General features: G+C 46.7%; 1 protein-coding gene across 3 annotated transcripts in view; it reads left to right on the top strand.

Annotated features, from left to right (window-relative positions):
- Positions 1-22279, top strand: part of PLCD3 (phospholipase C delta 3) — an 89372-nt gene that overhangs the window by 26811 nt on the left and 40282 nt on the right. For 2 of the 3 annotated variants that reach the window (XR_014541000.1, XM_083582769.1), the window contains exons 2-4: positions 9469-9630; positions 18652-18880; positions 21377-21506. Coding sequence is in view for 2 of the 3 variants with exons in the window: in XM_083582769.1 (XP_083438895.1) it covers positions 9469-9630; positions 18652-18880; positions 21377-21506 (521 nt within the window). In the remaining variant the exon portion in view is untranslated. Of the gene's footprint in view, positions 1-2918; positions 2978-9362; positions 9631-18651; positions 18881-21376; positions 21507-22279 lie in introns of those variants that run through there. The other variant, XM_083582770.1, reaches the window with a different exon arrangement.

Here is a 22279-nt window from a genome sequence, read left to right as displayed (position 1 = left end):
GCCAGCCGCCATGGTCGCAGCACTGATCCCCTTTGCTCACTCCCTTATTAAAAATCTCTTGTGCGCATTAGATGAGTCATGTGCCTGTTTTCTTCTGTCAAACGCCGGAGGGGGCGAAGAGGTGTTTGGAAACATAGGCCTGTGGCAGCCCAAAACACTTCTGTTAAATCCACGACTGACCCTTTAGCTGCTCCTGCACATCCTCCCGACCTTTTAAAACCCAGCTGACTGTAAACAAAAATTCTCAGCGCACAGATGGCGAGATGGGAGGCAGGAAGGGGGGTGGGTTGAGGAACGGAAAAAGGGAAAACGTAGAAAAAACGAACCGGGGTGAAGTCAGAACTATTGCAAACTTCTCTTGATTGTGAGTTCTGTGTCAAAGCCAGGCCAAATATTTTCCTTGAAACAATGGAGGTGATGCGGTTGTTTCTGGTTAGAATAACAGCTAAAATCCCTAGCCAGCAGTTAGAAGGGAAGAAAAAGCAAAAAAGAGAGGGGTATTGGCTCTTCTTCAGCAGAGCAGCTGGAAAAAACAACACAACCGATATCACCACGGGTGAGACTTGTCCGTGTTTATCATGCAGAAGGGGGGATCAGATGGCAACAAAACCGAGGGGCACGGGTTGATCGGAAACCTCCTTGCACAAACACCACTCCCCATTCCTCTGTTTCCTCCCCATCACATTCCAGCACCCCATTGCCTTGCACGGCCTCTGGAAACATTCCACCCCTCCTGCCTTGCCCTGTCCTCTCTGCCTTGGCTTGCTTTTTTTATTTCCTAGGAACGTATAACAACAACTTCTGGGCACCAGAGGAAGCCTTTGCTAAGAGGCATTTCTCCCTTTTCTCTCTCCCCCCCTCCGCCACCCCCAAGTAGAAATGGCTTTGCCTCAAGTGCAGAAAACAATTTCATTTTCAAGCCCTCCCGGCTGACTCACCTCCCCTTCCTGGTACAGCTCCCAGCTGTACAAAAAGCCACACAAAGGGCTTGGTCTGCAGAGCTGAAGGAAAAAGTGAGCCACTTGGCCAGCTACTGTCTATTCTTTGGTGTGTTTACCCCGCCACTCCCTCCCCTGGATTTATTCATTTGTTTTTTAAAGGGGTGTGGGAGAGAAATAGAGGTTTGGGGTAGGGGTGGGAGGCTTGCGGTCCTCCCAATGTTGTAGGATTACAACAGCTTCGACTGGCCGGCTATACCAGGTGAGGGTAGCCAATGGGTTTCAAACCCTCAGTGAATTAGGGCCCCCTCCTGCATGCAAAGATGGGATCCAGCAGATTGAGTAAAAGTAAAGGGACCCCTGACCATTAGGTCCAGTCGTGGCCGACTCTGGGGTTGCGGCGTTCATCTCGCTTTGTTGGCCAAGGGAGCCGGCGTACAGATTCCGGGTTATGTGGCCAGCATGACTAAGTTTACCTTCCCACCGGAGCAGTACCTATTTATCTACTTTGACGTGCTTTCGAACTGCTAGGTTGGCAGGAGCTGGGCTGAGGAACGGGAGCTCACCCATCGCTGGGATTCGAACCGCCGACCTTCTGATCGGCAAGTCCTAGGCTCTGTGGTTTAACCCACAGCGCCACCCGCGTTCCAGCGGATTGAGTAGATGAGACCAATTGTGGGTCCAGGTTTCTGCACGTGCTGTGTAGCAGGAAGGTTAAATAGGTAAAGGACCCCTGGACGGTTAAGTCCAGTCAAAGGCGACTATGGGGTATAGCGCTCATCTCGCTTTATAGGCCAAGGGAGCTGGCATTTGTCCACAGACAGCTTTCCGGGTCATGTGGCCAGCAGGACTAAACCGCTTCTGGAGCAATGAAACACTGTGATGGAAACCAGAGCACACGGAAATGCCATATACCTTCCCGCCGGAGCAGTACCTATTTATCTACTTGCACTGGTGTGCTTTTGAACTGCTAGGTTGGCAGGAGCTGGGACAGAGCAACAGGAGCTCACCCTGTTGCGGGGATTCAAACTGCCAACCTTCTGATCGGCAAGCCCAAGAGGCTCAGTGGTTTAGACCACAGCGCCACCCGCGTCCTGTGCATGTGTAGCAGGAAGTGAGGTGCAACCTAGGAAGGTAGCCCATCTAGGAGAAGGAAAACTCTTTAGTCTAAACCTCCAATGCCTTGCTGGACATCTTTGGGAGACGAGAAGGCTGAGTAAAGCCTGCACAAATCCAGAGTGGAGTCTCGTAAGACGGTTGGACGCCACCTCAGAACTCCTGCAGCCAAGCTGGTGCCAAAGTGTATTGCTCTGCGTTCCTTTGGACCACATCAGCCAGGCCTAGAAAGGGGTCTTGTCATCTGGGCAGCCCATGACCTCCATACACCCAGCCCAGGCTTGTATCCCAGGGTCTGGTCACTTCTGTGCTGCTAACAGCAGCCTTTCGACTTCGCTCCCTGGAGGCACACTCCATTGTCTCTTGAAACATACAATGACAATACGATACTGTAATGGCTTTAGGGGTTACTTGTGCGTAAGTTACCGCCGCTCTGGGCTAGGTTGCCTGGTTAAACCGTTTCTCTCTGGACAGCCATCCACTCCGTGGCTGTTCAGTCGCTGGCAGAATCCGTCAGTGGGCGTTTCTTGAACCTCTTCCAGCAAAGAAGTTCTTTGACGCCAAGTCGCCGCCTACTTTCCCTGTGCGGAAGTCTTCTGCGCAGGGTGGGTGTGGGCAGCGGAGGACCTATGCTCTCCTCGCTGGTCTCCTGCGAAGAGTCCTGGAGCCTCCTCTCTGCTTCCCCCATCGGCCCTCCTCTATCCCTGGTGTTGCGCTGATTTTCTTCCCCAGCCGGAGACCTGCCTCTCTCCCTGCTTGGCCCCTCTCCAGCATCGCTGTGGAGCCTCGCCGCCTCCTCTAGTTCCGATGGCAGTTCCCTGACAGATACGATACGATAATATTTATTGTCATTGTCCCATACAGAGCAACGAAATTGAAAATCTACACCCAGACATTCAGAAACCAACAAGCCTGCTATCCCAGCCTGGTTAGCCCCCTAAAAACTCTGATACCCCATAATTAAATATAGTGGTACCTCAGGTTAAGTACTTAATTCGTTCCGGAGGTCCGTTCTTAACCTGAAACTCTTCTTAACCTGAAGCACCACTTTAGCTAATGGGGCCTCCTGCTGCCGCCGCGCCACCGGAGTCCGATTTCTGTTCTCATCCTGAAGCAAAGTTCTTAACCAGAAGCACTATTTCTGGGTTAGCTGAGTCTGTAACCTGAAGCGTATGTAACCTGAAGCATATGTAACCCGAGGTACCACTGTACAATATACTCCCATAGAGACTACCTTACACTGCATTTAAAACCAAAATCGCATTTGAATAGAAACTGTTTCTCAGGCGGCTAGTCCTAGTCTTTATAACCCTGTACCTTCTTCTAGAAGGCAGAAGCTGAAAGAGATCATTTCCGGGGTGCGCACTATACTGCGCTGTCTCTGCAGCTTTCTTATGGCACCTGGAAGCATAGATTTGATCCAGGGTGGGAAGAGTGCATCCAATTATTCTCTCCGCGGTCTTTAAAACCCTGGACAACATTGTTTTTTCCCTGACCGTGCAGCTCCCAAACCACACAAACAGATCATAAGTTATAATTTCTCTCCATAACCATCCCTGATTATTGGCCTCCCGGCTAGGGCTGTTCAGAGATGAAGTCCAACAATATCTGGGGAGCTGCAGGACAATTGAGGGATTGTATTGTGGAATTTGGAGGGGTGTGAAAACTGGAGGATAACTCTGTTCCAGTCCACGCGATTGGTTTTGGGAAGCGTGAATCAGGTTGGCCCATTTAAAATGGCGGACCAAGGGAAATCCTTGAGCATCCCTAGTGGGAAGATCTGTGCGTGTATGTGAGTGTGGTTGCCTTCGGAGGCTTCCCATTGCTATCGCTAAAGCCAAGGAGCCTGCATTTGCTCCATAGGATGCACACACATTTCCCCTTCATTTTTGGAGGGGGGAAAGTGCATCCTATAGAGCAAAAAATACAGTAGCTCCTTGGGTTGAAAACTCCAGGGAGCTGTCGGAGTAGCCAGCATGTATCTTGCATCCTTTGGCCACGCTGAGCACACTGCCTTTTACATCCAGCACCTCAGGTTCCCTGCCCTGAACCCAATAAAGCTCCTTTTACTTCCACAGCCGCTCTTTCAATCTAAGCCACGTGGCATGATTTCTCCTGAAGAGCACCACATTTGATTCTCCTTTGGGACAGGCCGTGCGCTCGGGCACTCTTGGCACATGTGCAAGGACAGCCCTGAAAGGGAAAAAAAGGAGGATGGCTGGAGAGTAGCTGCTAGTGAGTTATATTCTGCTTCGGGTCTCTGTTGACCACCCAGGCTAGCAGCACGTCTGAGCATCAGAGTTTTTTTCCTCCCACCTCCCCAAAGGAGGTCTGCAACGTTGCACAACACTGACACTTAATCGCCGTCCAGGAAATCAGGTTGCAGTCTGCTTCCAAAAAAGGCCGAAGCCATAGGGAGAAGCAGCAGGATAAATATAACCACGATTTCTGATGGAACATACACAACGTTGGAAGGGGTTGGTTCTGTCGGCGGAGGGAGGTATTCTGCATCAGCATCAATGTTTACTAATAGCCAGCTCCGTTTGAGTGACATTCCATATATAGTCAAAACAGCACCGCCCACCCACAAGCAGCCAGGTTATTTGCAGGTGTGAAGGAGCCCAAAGGTTTGCAGAAGTACAAAAATCTTTAGGGTCGAAGTAGGCAGCGGGTGGTGCTGTGGGTTAAACCACAGAGCCTAGGACTTGCCGATCAGAAGGTCGGCGGTTTGAATCCCCTCAACGGGGTGAGCTCCCATTGCTCGGTCCCTGCTCCTGCCAGCCTAGCAGTTCGAAAGCACGTTAAAGTGCAAGTAGATAAATAGGTACCGCTCCGGCGGGAAGGTAAACGGCGTTTCCGTGCGCTGCTCTGGTTCTCCAGAAGCAGCTTAGTCATGCTGGCCACATGACTGTACGCCGCTCCCTCGGCCAATAAAGCGAGATGAGCACTGCAACCCCAGAGTCGGCCACGACTGGACCTAACGGTCAGGGGTCCGTTTACCTTTACCTTTAGGTAGCATTAGACTTATTCAGAGTTAGACCCATTGGCATGCATAGACCAGAGTAACCGAGGCCCATTAATTTAAGCCTGTCTACAGCTCGTGCTGTGATTTGACTTCACCCTGGATGCATACTCCTTTGTCTCTCAAGACAAACGGATCCGTAACAAAAACTCCAAGCAGGACACAGTTGGGGAAACCCCAAAGCAGACTAATAAGGATTCTGCATGTTCAGTGGGCACAGAGCACTAACTATTGGGGTACAATGAGGAACTCCCAAGGAATGGAATATCCTGGAATGGGCATGGCTGGTTGGCTGGAAACCTAAACAGGAGCATTCCACAATGCAGTGTTTAGTTGCAGATCCCACTTGTACTTCTGTAAGTCTCACCTGCCTATAGAGGTGTTTCAGTACGTTTCTGAGCACAATTCAAAGTGTTGGTGCTGACCTTTGGTGCGAGACCTAAATGGTGTGAGACCTAAACGGCCTCGGCCCAGTATACCTGAAGGAGCGTCTCCACCTCCATCGTCCAGCCTGGACACTGAGGTCCAGCGCCAAGGGCCTTCTGGTGGTTCCCTCACTGCGAGGTGAGGTTACAGGGAACCAGGCAGAGGGCCTTCTTGGTGGTGGCACCTGCCCTGTGGAACACCCTCCCATCAGATGTTGAGGAAATAAACAACTATCTGACTCTTAGAAGACATCTAAAGGCAGCCCTGTTTAGGGAAGTTTTTAATGTTTGATGTTTTGTTGTGCTTTTAATATTCTGTTGGGAACCGCCCAAAGTGGCTGGGGAAACGCAGCCAGATGGGTGGGGAATAAATAATAAATTATTTTATTTCATTTTAGCACTTTTTGGCACACACAATCATTCAAAGTGTGGACTGGGGTCGTGCATGCAAGCCTTCCCCATGTGCATCAACCCTTTTGGGGGCTTTGACTTGTTTTTGACCACGAGTAGAACCTTCCACACAATCAAGGAGCTGGAAAAAGCAGGGTCCCCATTTGTGCAGAGGGTTCTACGTACGTTCAGGTGAACTTGAGTAAAAGCCCTTTCCCGCTCAACATGGTAAGATCCAGATGGCTTGCATTCATATTCCCTTTCCCCTATCCACTATTGTATCTTCAGGCAGGCGTCTGAACACAGCTTATGCATTGCCCTCCCCCAGAAGTGTGCAGCTTGGCTTGCTTGCTTGAGCCACCTGCAGATACATATAAAGGTGCAGAACATTTAAAATCCCAAATAAATTACTTCCGTGTTTGCTGTCTGCCGCAGCATATTACCATTGTATCAGCTGCAAAGTCTGCAGCGCTTACAACAGGCTTCCCACACATCGAAACCACGTATTTTCCGCAATAGGTTTTTCTGAACATTTTCACACTGACGGTAGACAACCCCAAATTTCAATAACAGGTTCTGTTTTGGTTTTTTCCCTTTCAGTTGTACATTACATTTCCCACAATGTGGGTGGTTTTTTAAAATGTTGGTACCTGAGGCAGAATGCCTTTGAGCATGTACAGAGTACCTTTGACAACATACTTCCGTGGGGGTGGGAAACTCCCAGAAGCGCTGCTGTGTGTTGATTTCAAGAAGCCAGCGTAATTCTTCTGGCAGAGTGCAGGCCAGGTTTCATAGAATCCTATAAGCGTCGAGCCAGAAGGGACACCCCAGGGGCCATCTAGTCCAACCCCCTTGCAATGTAGACATTGGAAGAAAAGCCATATGCACTCTGTGCTCAAGATCTCTCTCACTATATTAGAATATAAGTGTTTATATATATATATTATTTTAAGTGTCCGACTCTTCGTGACCCCATGGACCAGAGCACGCCAGGCATTCCTGTCTTCCACTGCCTCCCGCAGTTTGGTCAAACTCATGCTGGTAGCTTCGAGAACACTGTCCAACCATCTCGTCCTCTGTCGTCCCCTTCTCCTTGTGCCCTCCATCTTTCCCAACATCAGGGTCTTTTCCAGGGAGTCTTCTCTTCTCATGAGGTGGCCAAAGTATTGGATCCTCAGCTTCAGGATCTGTCCTTCCAGTGAGCACTCAGGGCTGATTTCCTTCAGAATGGAGAGGTTTGATCTTCTTGCAGTCCATGGGACTCTCAAGAGTCTCCTCCAGCACCGTAATTCAAAAGCATCCATTCTTCGGCGATCAGCCTTCTTTATGGTCCAGCTCTCACTAGAACGTTGAAAATATGCGGGGAGTGAGTTGAGCTGGGGTCAGGAAGGGAAAAGGTGTCAACTTTGGAAGAAGCATAAAACAAACCTTAGCACAGTTGCCCATAGAGGGCCGCTAAGCCCAAAAGCAAACAACAGCCATTGATGCGGTCTGTTAATCCCTGCCACCGAGGCTTAAGTGCTGAATGCAGTCCTCCTGGCTCTCCTCCCCTTTGTGGTTTTCATAGCTCTGTAGCCAAGAGATCATCTGAGGATCTTTCTCACTGTCTTCTGTTGCCCCTCCCAAATTATCTGTGCATATTTGCATTAGGGGGCCTCTCTGTCCCGTTCCAGCAGAAAGCACCGATGCTTTTTCCAGATTTCCTGCTTCTTCCTCCTCTTAAGATTCTTGGCTTCTCCATCTTTTTTTTACGCCCTGCCAGAAAAGTTCGCATCAAACCTCAGTAGGAAGAGCCAGCGGTGGAGAACCGAAAGAAAATAGCAGGTTACAGATGCTTCAGGTTACAGACTCTGCTAACCCAGAAACAGTACCTCGGGTTAAGAACTTTGCTTCAGGATGAGAACAGAAATCGTGCAGCAGCAGCACGGCAGCAACAGGAGGCTCCATTAGCTAAAGTGGTGCTTCAGGTTAAGACCAGTTTCAGGTTAAGAACGGACCTCCAGAACAAATTAAGTTCTTAACCCGAGGTACCACTGTACAGTTCCCAGTATTCTTTGGGGGAAGCCATATGTATGTAGCTCTAATATCTCCAGTACAATAGTTAAAGATGGCAGCCCAGGTAGGCCTGGCTGGCTCTGTCTAACCGCTGTGGGTCCAAGTTGTGTTCCTCCTCCCGAGCAACTGATCTCGCAGGGCGGCCACCTGCCCTGCTTTGCCTTGCCTTGCCTCGGGCCATTTCAAGCATGGCCTCTTGCTCTGGTCTTTTGGGGTGTTAGGGAAGGGGTGGTACTGCTGGTTGGGGGACACATTGTGCTTCTTCTGGGGTGGTTTGCCCAGAAGAAAAGGCAGCCCTCTTTAGGGAAGCTTTTAATGTTTAACAGATTACTGTATTTTAATACAGTAGTACCTCAGGTTACATACGCTTCAGGTTACATGCACTTCAGGTTACAGACTCCGCTAACCCCGAAATATTACCTTGGGTTAAGTACTTTGCTTCAGGATGAGAACAGAAATCGCACGGTGGCGGCGCAGCAGCAGCAGGAGGCCCCATTAGCTAAAGTGGTGCTTCAGGTTAAGAACAGTTTCAGGTTAAGTACGAACCTCCGGAACAAATTAAGTACTTAACCTGAGGTACCACTGTACTTTGTTGGAAGCCGCCCAGAGTGGCTGGGGAAGCCCAGCCAGATGGGCAGGGTAGAAATAAATAATAATAATAATAATAATAATAATAATATAAATAATAATAATATAAATAATAATAATATTATTAAGGAGTAAATGCAACATAAATCCGGAGTGGAGTCCCTAAGACAGTTGGATGGCGCCCTGTACGCCTCTCCGGCAACTCCTGCAGCCCAGCTACTGCCAAGTGTGTTGTTCCGCCCTCCTCTGAACCACAGTAAGGCAGAGAGGGGTGTCTTGTAATCTGGGCAGCCCAAGATTTCCATACACAATCTCCATACGCACTGTCCAGGCTTGCACTCCGGGGAGGTCACTTCAGTGTTGCTAATGCAGCAGTTTGATTTCACCCTCAGAGGTGCACTCCATTGTTGCTTGAGACAGCTGCAGAATCTGCTACTGGTCTACTGTAAACCATGTCATTTCCTCTGACCCTGCAGGCCTGAAAGTGATTCAGAAGTTGTGAAAGTCTAGGATTGATTCTTGTGCACGAAGGACTAGAATTCCACACATTTCGTCACTGACTAGATTTATGCTGTTTCCAAAGAGAATTTCAAAATTCTAATGGTTTTTCAAAATGCAGGCTATTTTTTTTTTAAGTGCAGGGTTGGGAGTTTGCAACACTTTTTATTTATTTTTAATCCTCTTAATCCAGAGAGTGATGGCTGCCTGAGGTTGAAAGGAAAAGGCACTTTGCACGTGTTTAGAGGCACTCTTTTTCATGTGAACATTTTACATTATGTTTCAGGGACAGAATTCAGAACAGAGTTCCAGGGCTGAATTCTGGCTCAGATCAAGCACTGGCGAATAGAAGTGCATTCTTCAGATTGGAAATGTATGTTAGGTTCATTGTGGGTTTTATAGCTGCTACCATTCGCTTTCTCTTTTCTCGGGGCAGGCCTGACAGACGATGAAGATATCAAGGTGATGCTGAAAGGATCCCCCTTTTGGAAAGTCAAGGCCAAGCCGGCACAGAAGCAAAGAATATATCGGCTGCAGGAAGATGGAATGACCATCTGGTTTGAGACCCGTTTCAAGAAGGCTTACTCCAAACATGTCTGTAAGTATCTGAGTGTGTCTGTTTGTGTATGTACTCTTCAAATCCAGACTAGCTGGGCAAATCCGGAATAATTTTAGGAGGTCTAGAAGTGGTAAACCTTCTAGTTGAAATACTTAAAAATATTGCTGTTTTCTCAAGTACTTTGAACTCGGGACGCTTCCAGACTGTCCCTATTTTCAGGTGGGAACACGTGCCAGCAAATTCAGATTGAGAGGTCAACAAACAGATCAGACATTTTTGCAATAAGGAAACTGCTGGGGAAATGCAGTAGATAACTAATCTCGCAAACAAAGCGTAATGAATATGCTCATTTAATAAGTCGACATTGTCTTATCTCCCTGCAAACAAATCGGGATGAATACTCAATAAGCAGATCTTCAGCTCTCTTCCCTGTCTCAGGCAATTCAGGGGCGTTAAAAGCCAAAAGTACAGAATCACAGTGAGGTTTGCGGTGAGGAGAAATGATTGTGACTCAGGAACCCTGGCAGGGGAGAGGACTACACTGGAAGAAGGAGATAATTGCATATGTTTATAGTTCCCAAAGACTTTTCTTCTGGTGCTTTTTACAGATCAGGAAGTTTAAGGCGTATTTATCTTCAGTTAACATTGTGGGGTTTCCTTCCCCTCTGACATTGCCACCATTATGGAACTATCGTCTTCAAACTAGTGCCCAGTGGTTTTTCCTATTCCCATCCCCTCAATTAGTATATATTTAAGATATGTACTATACATATTTTTTCTCAGTTTTTCAGAAGAGAGAGGCTGGAAACTGGTGTGGTGTTATATTGATATACAAGGGATATGTTGTGTGCATTGGTGTAAGCAGGTAGCTAAGTAACTGTGCTTTGCATTTTGCCGATTTCACTCGCAGACAGGGAGACTTGAGTGGCACAGGCCCACAACGTCTGACCCAGTAGATTTTGACCTATGAAACCTTAGACAGCTCAGGACCACAAAACCTCAAGGACCGCCTCTTTCCATATGAACCCACCTGGACCCTGAGATCATCTTCTGAGGCCTTTCTTCGTGCACTTCCTCCACAAGAGGGTGGCAACACGAAAACGGGCCTTTTCAGTGGTGGCTCCCTATTTCTGGAATGCTCTCCCTAGAAAGGTTCGGCTGGTGCCTTCATTATACAGCTTTAGGCACCGGGCAAAAACGTCCGTCCCCCCCCCCCCCCGATTGACATTCAATACCCTTTTAAAATGTTTTGGAGAAAGGGGGTATTATTGGGTTGTTCTTGTTTTTTTAATTACCAGTATATATTTTGTGATTTTATGTTGTGAATCGCCCTGAGACTTGCGGGTGTAGGGCGGTATACTAATAATAATACAGCGGTACCTCGGGTTACAAACACTTCAGGTTACAAACTCCACTAGCCAGGAAAGTTAAGAACTTTACCTTAGGATGAGAACAGAAATCGCGCCGTGGCGGCAGCTGGAGGCCCCATTAGCTAAAGTGGTACCTCAGGTTAAGAACAGCTTCAGGTTAAGAACGGGCCTCCAGAACGAATTAAGTTTGTAACCTGTTATGTACTGAGTTGAATAGGATCCAAACTGCAGCAGTCTCATTGGTCCTAGAACAATAGGATCCAAAAGGCAGCAGTCTGATTGGTCCTAGAACAATAGGATTCAGAATGCAGCAGTCTGATTGGTCCTAGAACAATGCAGCATTATGATTGGTTGGCAGGAACCACCCAATCATGCTCCAGATAGAAGTGAATCCACAACCTGATTGGCTTACAGTAGAATTCCGGAATTAGCCAATCATGTGCAGCCCATTGTGTAAATAATGTATATAAAGCAGATACTTTGAGGAGACTTTCATTCATTCCTTCTCACCACTATGAGCTGAATAAAGAGCATGAAATCACTTTGCGACTCTGAGTATATTTCATAACCAGAGGTACCACTGTAATAATAATTAATGACGATGATAAGAACAACAACAACCGGCTGCAACAACCACAATTTACTGTTTATACCCCACCCACCTGGCTGGGTTTCCCCAGCCACTCTGGGTGGCTCCCAACAAGCTATTAATATTAATATTAATATTAATAATAACAACAATAAAAGTGATAAAACATCAAACAGTAAAAACTTCCCTAAACATGGCTGCCTTCAGATGTCATCTAAAAGTCAGATAGTTGTTTATTTCCTTGACATCTGATGTCAAGCAAAAGCACAATCTGTGTACAAATGCATACAACACGCAATGGAGAGGTCCATTTTCAGCACAAACGGATTATAACTTTCTTCCTTGAATCCACTTTGGAGTGGCAACTAAAAATTGGGACAGGGATGACTTAGGGATGGTGTCGTGTGTACAGCACATTGTCACACAGCGAGTACATTTCCTAAGGGTCCCGAAAGCCTGTCTTGCACTGCAGGAGACGGAAAAACTGTTCATTCAGCTGTGGTTGCGACCATGTTTGGACAGCCACTGCTACGGAGCAACAGAGAAAGCTGTATTTACAGTGCGTCAGGCCGGTGATCCATTTAGCTGAATACACTTGACTAGTAACAGCTCTCCATGGTTTCGGAAAAAGGGACATTTCCAGTCCCACCCAGAGATGCCAGGGACAATAATGATTAAATTTATTACCCACTCTTTCACCAGGTGGGTTATATCAATTTAAAATTCAGAGATAAGAACAATTTGCAGTCACAGGAATAGGGTGGGTCCCCAGCACACTGTAGAAATAAGGATGACAAGGAAGAGAATGGGGGTAAGTTTTAATTAATGCATTCTCTAAGGAAGTTATGAGGGACGCGGGTGGCGCTGTGGGTTAAACCACAGAGCATAGAACTTGCCGATCAGAAGGTCGGCGGTTCGAATCCCCGTGACGGGGTGAGCACCCGTTGCTCAGTCCCTGCTCCTGCCAACCTAGCAGTTCGAAAGTACGCCAGTGCAAGCAGATAAATAGGTACCACCCCGGCAGAAAGGTAAACGGCGTTTCCGTGCACTGCTCTGGTTCGCCAGAAGCAGCTTAGTCATGCTGGCCACATGACCTGGAAGCTGTATGCCAGCTCCCTCGGCCAATAATGCGAGATGAGCGCCGCAACCCCAGAGTCGGCCATGACTGGACCTGATGGTCAGGGGTCCCTTTACCTTTACCTAAGGAAGTTATACCTATCCCCCCGTTCAACGGTGTGGAAAGCAACAAGAATGGATGTTTTAAAGAAGAGAATTAATCAGTGGATGTACAAAACAAACAAACAAATCTATGGATGTATGTAGAACGAGTGGCCAACATCGTGTGCACATAGGTTGTAAGAAGGAGGAATAGTAACATAAGAAAAAGTATTTTGAAAAACTTATGTGGACATGGCAAAGATGACAGCAAAGTCGAGCTCAAGGGATGAAATGGACCTGAAAGAATAAACTCCCTATTTGGTCATCTTGAGATATTACATGTTAAATGGAATCATGGGCAGGATTAGGTTTTGAGCAGCAGATGGAAAACAAAATACAATAGCAATGAAAGTACTGTGGAATAGATAAAATTATAATGCAGCAAAGAAGAATGGGAATACAGTGGTACCTCAGGTAAAGTACTTAATTCGTTCCGGAGGTCCGTACTTAACCTGAAACTGTTCTTAACCTGAAGCACCACTTTAGCTAATGGGGCCTCCTGCTGCCGCTGCGCCGCCGGACCACAATTTCTGTTCTCATCCTGAAGCAAAGTTCTTAACCCAAGGTACTATTTCTGGGTTAGCGGAGTCTGTAACCTGAAGCGTATGTAACCTGAAGCGTATGTAACCTGAGGTCCCACTGTAGCAACACCGTGAATGAAGGGTGGGCAGTCAACTCTTAAATTATGGATTAAATCTGATATTTGTTAAGAGAAATTGGAACTCAATAAAAATTCATTGGCCGGGGGGAAAAGGAATAGGGTGGGTCCTGAAAACACACAACATGAGGCGTGTTTTCAGCATTTGCTGAAGGCCTCGTAGTGAAGGTTTCAGATGTGAGGAGGGAATTCTACAATTTAGGGGCTGTCACAGAGGCTGCCTTCTTATAGGCCACCACCCCACAACCTCGAAGGAAGTAGAACTACCAAGAGGGTCTTCTCTGCTGATCTGAACACCCAAGAAGGTCTATAGGGTGGCGCTGTGGCCTAGACCACTGAGCCTCTTGGGCTTGCCGATCAGAAGGTCGGCAGTTCGAATCCCTGTGATGGGGTGAGCTCCTGTTGCTCGGTCCCAGCTCCTGCCAACCTAGCAGTTCGAAAGCTCACCAGTGCAAGTAGATAAATAGATACCGATGCGGCGGGAAGGTAAATGGCATTTCCATGCGCTTTGGCACTCCTCATGGTGTCCCGTTGTGCCAGAAGTGGTTTAGTCCTGCTGGCCACATGACCCGTAAAGCTGGGCAAACGCCGGCACCCTGGGCCTGAAAGCGAGATGAGCGCTGTAACCCCATAGTCACCTTTGACTGGACTTAACCATCCAGGGGTCCTTTACCGTTACCTTTTATAGGGTTTCAACCTGGGACTCTGCGCACAAGGCAGATGCTCTGTTGCTGAGCTACAGCTCTGCGCCTGCTTTGATTCCCCTGTTATCTTTTCTCTGCAAGTGGGAACAGCTTGCTAGACTTTTTGTCTCGCCCGGGATTAAAACGATTAAAAACGAAATTGGCATCAGATCATCTTGTGCAAGCGTTTTATGCTGTGCCCCTCTCTGCCTGTCCATCACCAGGGCTTCGGATTTCTGTTTAGTTTATAAGTCGGATATGAATCCTGTATGGAACTCTGAAAGGATGGGGCTTGAGAGACGCAGCATTTTGTGCCACTTTTGCCAAAGATTAGTTGTTGGCATCAGCAAAGGGGAGGTTGCAGAGGTTCAAAAGGTGAATTCCTTAAGCTGCGTGGTAGCATCCAGGCCGACAAGAACTAAATGCATGGAGCGCTGGTATTTCTTTTTTCCTCCTCAACTCCCAAATGATCTTGTAATGTACAGCAACCATAGCCCTTATGTTCCGCCATAGGACGTGGTCTGTGATGTAGGTTTAAAAAATAAATAAATGAATGAATTGGATTTTTTTTCCTAGGAAGTTTAACTTAGATTGCATAGAGCAACATGGCTGCACTGCGGGGAACACACTGCCTTGTGTCCAGGGGGAGCGAGGCGAAAACAAAACACAGGAAAATGTTCTGTTACTGGATGTCAGGGCAGGGAAGAGAGAGAGAAAAAAAGATAACAAGACTCAGAGAAAGAATGGAAGAGAATAACAGGAAACAGCACAATGTTTGCAACAGCTAAACAGCATTTTCAAAGAAAGGGTATCAGTTTCAGGGATGACATAGAAGCTGGTTATGTTCTATGTGCTCCACAAATAAGTATAGAAGGATCTGATGTGGGGAGAAGGGCCTGGTTGCTATACAGATAGCAGGTGCAGGAGTCACAATCTCTGTCACAGTGGAGAGGAAAGGATCACAGCCGCTGCCCCTTGCTGAGGTCCCGATCCGGGGCAAGCACCCCATCCCACACAGCACCTGCCATTTACTTTTTAAGAGCCATTCGCCCGATTTCCTGTTTCACAGATGGCGTCTCTCGTTCGGTCCTCAGATTGCTGAGTGGTTTGAAATGCAACTGATGCAGGCACCTATTGGATAGTGCCGGTGACGTCACTGATGACAAGAGATGCAGTCCTGCTCCCACAAATTTGTACAGTGCTCCCTCAGGTTAAGTACTTAATTTGTTCCGGAGGTCCGTTCTTAACCTGAAACTGTTCTTAACCTGAAGCACCACTTTAGCTAATGGGGCCTCCTGCTGCCGCTGCGCCGCTGCAGCACAATTTCTGTTCTCATCCTGAAGCAAAGTTCTTTACCTGAAGCACTATTTCTGGGTTAGCGAAGTCTGTAACCTGAAGCGTATGTAACCTGAGATACCACTGTACTGGGTTTGGAGGGTCTTTTTGTTGCTAATTTTGAAAATGTACTTTAACGTCGTTTTTGGCCCCAGAGCTGCGCTCGCCCTTGGCCAACCCTCCAGGGCTGTGTGTGTGTGTGTCTGGAAAGAACAGCGTTAAAAATAACTGTGACCAAGCCCTAAGCTCAGCTTGAGTATGGCAGGGGCAAGGTTTGAACCTAGTGCCTCGCCCGAAGCAGGAAATACTTGCTCCTTGAACCTGACTTCAACTTTCAGTTACTTATGGCTCATTAACACTTAAGTCAGGGTGTGGTGCAAGGGAAGGTGTGGGTTGGTTTGTTTTCCTTGGTTGCCCACCCCACACCACCCCCAGAGACAATAGAGTAGGGAACAGAATGGAATTTGAAAGCTTGTTTTGGGATGGGTTGGTGCAAGAAGAATTTGCGGACAAACAAGTACTGTAAAATGTTGTTTAGCAACTTGCTTTGAGGGTTTCCGTGTACAGTTTTGTAAGTGTGTGCAGGCACGTGCAATGGGAGCCCTCCCCACTCCTGCCGTGTCAGTCGGTTAGAGGGCAGAGGGAGGAGCACTATTGGTCCAGTAAAATAGTCTTTTTGCAAATTCTCTGCTTTAAAAATGAGTGAGATGTATCCCAGTACAGTCGTACCTTGGAAGTAAAACAGCTTATAGTTCCTGAACGTTTTGGCTCCCGAATGTCGCAAACCTGGGAGTGAGTGTTCCGGTTTGCGAACTATTTCCAGAAGCTGAACATCCAACGGGGCTTCTGATTGGCTGCGGCAGATTCCTGCAGCCAATCGGAAGCCGCGCTTTGGTTTCCGAACGTTTTGGAAGCTGAATGGGCTTCCGGAATGGAGTCCGTTTGGCTTCCAAGGTACGACTGTCTAGGACAGGGGAGGTGCACATGTTTCAATGAAAAAATAAAGGGTAGTTGTAAATGTAGTTTTATCAGGCCCATAAACTAAAAACAGCTATGAAAGTTGAAAGCCAGCAAAGGACTGGATGTATTGCACAGAATGTCACATATACTGCTGTGGGGAAGAAGTCTTGCGATGGAGGCAATGACCTTTTGGTTGTTTGAGGAAGATATTAGACTGGTGACTGGGAGCGGCCGCCAAGACCATATAACACCGGTCTTGAAAGACCTGCACTGGCTTCCAGTACGTTTCCAAGCACAATTCAAAGTGTTGGTGCTGTCCTTTAAAGCCCTAAACGGCCTCGGTCCAGTATACCTGAAGGAGCATCTCCACCCCCCATCGTTCTGCCTAGACACTGAGGTCCAGTGCCGAGGGCCTTCTGGCGGTTCCCTCCCTGCGAGAAGCCAAGTTACAGGGAACCAGGCAGAGGGCCTTCTCGGTAGTGGCACCCACCCTGTGGAACGCCCTCCCACCAGATGTCAAAGAGAAAAATAACTACCAGACTTTTAGAAGACATCTAAAGGCAGCCCTGTTTAGGGAAGCTTTTAATGTTTAATAGGTTATTGTATTTTAGCGTTTTGTTGGAAGCCGCCCAGAGTGGTTGGGCGGACCCAGCCATAATAAATTATTATTATTAGTAGTAGTAGTAGTAGTATATTGTTTCACAGAGACTTAAGGGCTCATCCACACTTAGCTTTTGGCCTGTGTAGTTCCATACTTTCCCAGTCCATGTGAGATATATATAATATATATATATATATATATATATATATATATATATATATATCCTGCTGTTTTCCTAGGAAAGCCCACTCTTTCATGCTGAATCGGAACAAAAGCCTAGATAGCTCAATTGGCTAGAGCATCGTGCTGCTAACGCCAAGGTTGCAGGTTCGATCCCCGTATGGGGCAACTGCATATTCCTGCAATGCAGGGGGCTGGACTAGATGTCCCTTAGGGTCCCTTTCAACATTACAATTCTATGAAAAGGCAATTTGGATTTTTAAAATTTTTTTTGTGGATTGCCGAGAGCATTAAAGAGCAGGTTTTAGTGTGGTTGAGTCCTAATAAAGCTCTGGGACCTTTGGATGAAGCATGGGTAATTAATAATCGTAATATAATTCTGACTGAGAGTGTTTTAAACTACCTGTTTTATTGAGCATTTGCCTGAATTGTGTGCAAGGAGGCTAGACGATGTTGTGTCAAAGCAAGTCTTGATCTGTACTTTACAGTGCATTTTCCTTATTGCAAGAAAGGCTAATCTTTTGAACAGGGTGGATTTGATTTTAATCAAATCGATTTAAATCAAGTTGATTTAAATCACAATTTAAATCACTAGGCGGTAAGACTTGATTTGAATCATTTTTTTACAGAAAGACTCGTTCTTGCTGGTATAATCTTAATATTTACAACCAGCTGAAGGTTTCATTTTTGGAATAATAAATTTTCAGAGTAGTTTTTACAGTTACAGTATATCAGAAATTACTGATTTGGTTGTACTATTAGAAATACATAGACATAATTATGAAATTATTTTGAGGTTTAGTAAGTTAACTGTTTATACTTAGCTTTTCTGCTGTACTTTATTCGAAGGAGAAAAATAACCATTTCCTTAATAACTAAACAATTTATTTAACTAAAACAATAGCATTATAGCATATGTATCCATGTTTGTTAACTGAAGTGGTTAAACTATTAAAAAATAAAACTCAGACTGAGTTTTAGTACACATGAAAAACTTAAAACAAATCCTTATTTCCTAATGGATAGCCTTTGGAGTATAATGTAACGTAAATAGAAAACTATCTTTAGAAAGATTTTTCCTCCAAAAGCATTTTATTTTAAAAATGTAATTTAAATTTTAAAAAATCCGATTTTGTTGATTTTTTAAAAAAACATACATTGATTTTTATACACCCTGCTTTTGAAGAAGCAGGTTTCTTGCACGTTGCCTCCCAGTCATCTGTAATTTGCCAGTATGTGATCAAATTCTGCCCCCAAACAGTGGCAGTGTGGCCCTGAGCTGCAGCCTTTTTAAAGCACCAGTGAAGTTGCTAAGACTTGAGTTTGGAGATCGGAACTGGATTGTTAACTTTAAACCAACAGCCTTGCTGTGTGCACCAAAGGATCAAGCCTGAAGCATGCAGCCTGGGATCTTGTTCTGTCCCTGATTTCTGTACACAGTCCTGCATCCCTCTCTTGTCTTCCAGTCTCCATCCTACACATCGAAAGCGTGCGAGAAGGTTATCAGTCGGAGGGGCTTCGGAAATTTGGCGGCTCTTTCCCCGAACAGCAATGCTTCACCATTGTCTTCAGGGGCAAGAGGAAAAACCTGGACCTGGCTGCACGGAGTGTGGACGATGCTCAGCGATGGGTGCGAGGGCTCACAAAACTGATGGCCAGAGGCGAAGCCATGAGCCAGCGAGAGAAGCTCGAACAATATCCTTTCTGTTCAAGCCGCTTGAGCGCAGCGATTGTGTCAGTCCTTAGGCGCCAGAAAACATAAATCAAATAATATTTGCTGCTGTTTCATTGACACCTTATTTTGGCCGCCTGAGGCAGTTGCCTCAGTCTGCCTCAAAGAAGGGCCGGCCTGCAGCTTTTGGTACAGGAAAGAGCTTTAGCGACATAGCCCAGGCTTTAAATGGTTTGTGGAACCGCATTTGGAGAAGGTTCCTAGAAGGTGAGATCAGAGCTTGTTTAAATCTGTGAGCTGGTAGTGTATTGGAGGTACAGTGGTACCTTGATTCTCGAACATACCGTATTTTTCGCTGCATAAGGCGCACCAGACCATAGGGTGCACCTAGTTTCTAGGGGGGTGGGAATCAAGGGGAAAAAAATCTTATCCCCCCCCAGCCCCAAAGAGCAAAGAAGCCAAGACAGTGAGTGGGATCCGACCCCAGCCCCCAGAACAGGCAGCTATCCGCAAGCCTTCCGAGCGCAGCGGGAACTTCTACTGCGCTCCAAAGGCCTGCGGATAGCTGCCTGAAGCCTGGGAGCACAGTGGGAGTTTGTGCTGCCCTTGGAGGGCTTCAGGCGGCTATCCACAAGCCTTCCGAGCGCAGCGGGAACTCCTGCTGTGCTCGGAAGGCTTGCAGATAGCTGCCTGAAGCCCCCGGAGCGCAGCCTTTGAAGCCTCCGCAGAGCAGTGGGGTGAAGGCACCCCGCTGCCTTGCGTAGGCTTTGCACAGCTAACCCCAAGCAGCGCTCCTTCTCCCTGTTCTGGCTTTGGGCTTAGCCGCGCAGCCTGTATTCGCTCTATAGGACACACACACATTTCCCCTTAATTTTTGGAGGGGAAAAACTGCGTCCTATAGAGCGAAAAATACGGTAATCCGTTCCAGAAGACTTTTCGACTTCTGAAATGCTCGAAAACCAAGGTGCAAAGGGCTGGCTGCAAATGCATTTGAGAAAATCAAAAAACATGAAGCCGTTCGACTTCCAAGGCATGTTCAAAAACGGAAACATTTACTTCTGGGTTTTTGGTGTTTGTGTTCCAACAACAGAGACGTTTGAGAACCGAGGTACCACTGTATACTAATGGAGAAAAATTCAGATCTCTCTCTCTGAACTTGAAATTCCACTACTTTCAACTTCCTTGGTAAAAATAAGAACATGAAAGTTTACAGTAGTTGTTTTCAGTTCTTTTTTGTCTGAGGAATCCCTGTCATACTTTGCGTTAGCCTGCAGAACCCTAATCCCCTCTCCTTGCTCCCCTCAAGCAGAGTTTTCAAAAATCCCCTAACTAAAGCCCCATTCAAGACGCCCTTCTTGTTGCACATTCATGATGATTTGTGCTCATGATGCTATTGGGGCAGTCACACACATCCCACTTTTGATACTGTTTGAGGCTGCACAGGTTCTGGGGCAGTCACACTGCTTCATTCCCAGTCGGTTAACATCCCGTAACTTCCTGCTGAGGTCCCGTAACTGGTTTATTTTTGTCCCACTTTTTAGTTGCGCTTTAGCACTTCTGGACAGCAATCTTGTGGTAGCGTTAGGGAAGCATCACAGAGCAAACTAAAGCAGAATAAATCCACCCACTAATGCATTCTTATTGTGCCTAGGACATGTTTGCAGAATACAGCCACAATAAAACACCCATCTGGGAGGGGCCCTAAATTTATTTAACCATTGCAAAATGCAAAGTTAAATTCCTACTTTAATTCTTAATTATAACTTGGGATATATATATATATATATATATATATATATATATATATATATGAGAGAATGAAATCATTGAAAGTGAAGTGCTTGATGTGGGAGGTTGTGAAATTTCATGGAACCCCTGTGAGATGCAAACAGAAGCCAAAACATTCATCATGGCTGGAAAACACTGACCAAGGTAGTAATTTTAGTAGTTACCTCAAATCCAATTAGGTCCCTAAATGTATGTGCTAGGATATTGTTCTCTTTTACGAATGACCAGTACAGTCGAACCTTGGATCTCGAACACCTTGCAAGTCGAACGTTTTGGATCCCGAATGCCACAAACCCAGAACTGACTGTTCTGGTTTGTGAATGTTCTTTGGAACCCGAATGTCTGACGCGGCGTCCAATCGGCTGCAGGAAGTTCCTGCAGCCAATCGGAAGCTGTGCCTTGGTTTCCAAACGTTTTGGAAGTCGAACAGACTTCTGGAACGGATTCCGTTTGACTTCTGAGGTACCACTGGAGTTCTGAATACGAGTCTGGACATTCTAATCGAAGCATTTTCAAAACATTACCAAAGCTAATACCTCCTTGCAAGACCTTAGCTCTGAATTGTCTAACAGCTTAGCTCCAGGAAATTTGTTTTTGTCTAAGGCTGAAGGGTTCCCGATTCTGCAATAATTCCCCTCATAATAATTCTTCCTGGGTGTAGACGTGTTACCTTAGTTCCCAGGAATGGTGCCTCCCAGTCTCTTTTGTTCTTTCCTTACATCAGGTTCCACTTGGATCCATGACATCTTGCACCAGGCTGACAAGAACAAAGACAATAAGATGAGCTTCAAAGAAATCAAAAACATGCTGCGGATGATAAACATAGACATGAACGACATCTACGCCTACAGGCTCTTCAAGGTACTTCCTGGCCTTGTACGCTAGACGCCATCTTGCCTCCAGCTTCAGGACCTGCTTGGCTCTAGCTGCACACCTCCTTGGTTAAACGAAGGGTGCTGTGTCTCTAAGGTAAAGAGACACGGGTGGCGCTGTGGTCTAAACCACTGAGCCTCTTGCGCTTGCTGATCGGAAGTTCGGCGGTTCAAATCCCCAAGACGGGGTGAGCTCCCGTTGCTCTGTCCCAGCTCCTGCCAACCTAGCAGTTCGAAAGCACACCAGTGCAAGTAGATAAATAGGTACCGCTCCGGTGGGAAGGTAAACAGTGTTTCCATGCGCTCTGGTTTCCATCACGGTGTCCCGTTGCACCAGAAGCTGTTTAGTCCTGCTGGCCACATAACCCGGAAAGCTGTATGTGGACAAACGCCGGCTCCCTCGGCCAGAAAGCGAGATGAGCGCCGCAACCCGATAGTCGCCTTTGACTGGACTTAACTATCCAGTGGTCCTTTATCTTTTTTTTTTGCTCTGTCTCTCTTGCAAACACACTCTGTGCTTTCCCAACTCCCCCGCTGCCAGTTTTGCCTTTATGAGATGTCAACGCTTTTAGAATAATGGTAGACGAGAGCCCTGCAGCCAAAGTTTTGGCAGATTCTTTCAAGCCAATATTTGAACTTCTGCCTTTCCTCCCGGAACAGTCTCTCGGGTTTCCTCTGGCCTTCTTTGTGAAGAGGAAAATAATTTCTACCTGCTGTGGAAAGGCAGGGGTGGCTTAGTCTGAGGAAGGACCACATTCCTCA

This window comes from Podarcis filfolensis, assembly GCF_964270895.1.
Source record: "Podarcis filfolensis genome assembly, chromosome: 13".
Taxonomy (NCBI): domain Eukaryota; kingdom Metazoa; phylum Chordata; class Lepidosauria; order Squamata; family Lacertidae; genus Podarcis; species Podarcis filfolensis.
Note: the sequence above shows the minus strand (reverse complement) of the source record. Positions and strands in the feature narration are given on the sequence as shown.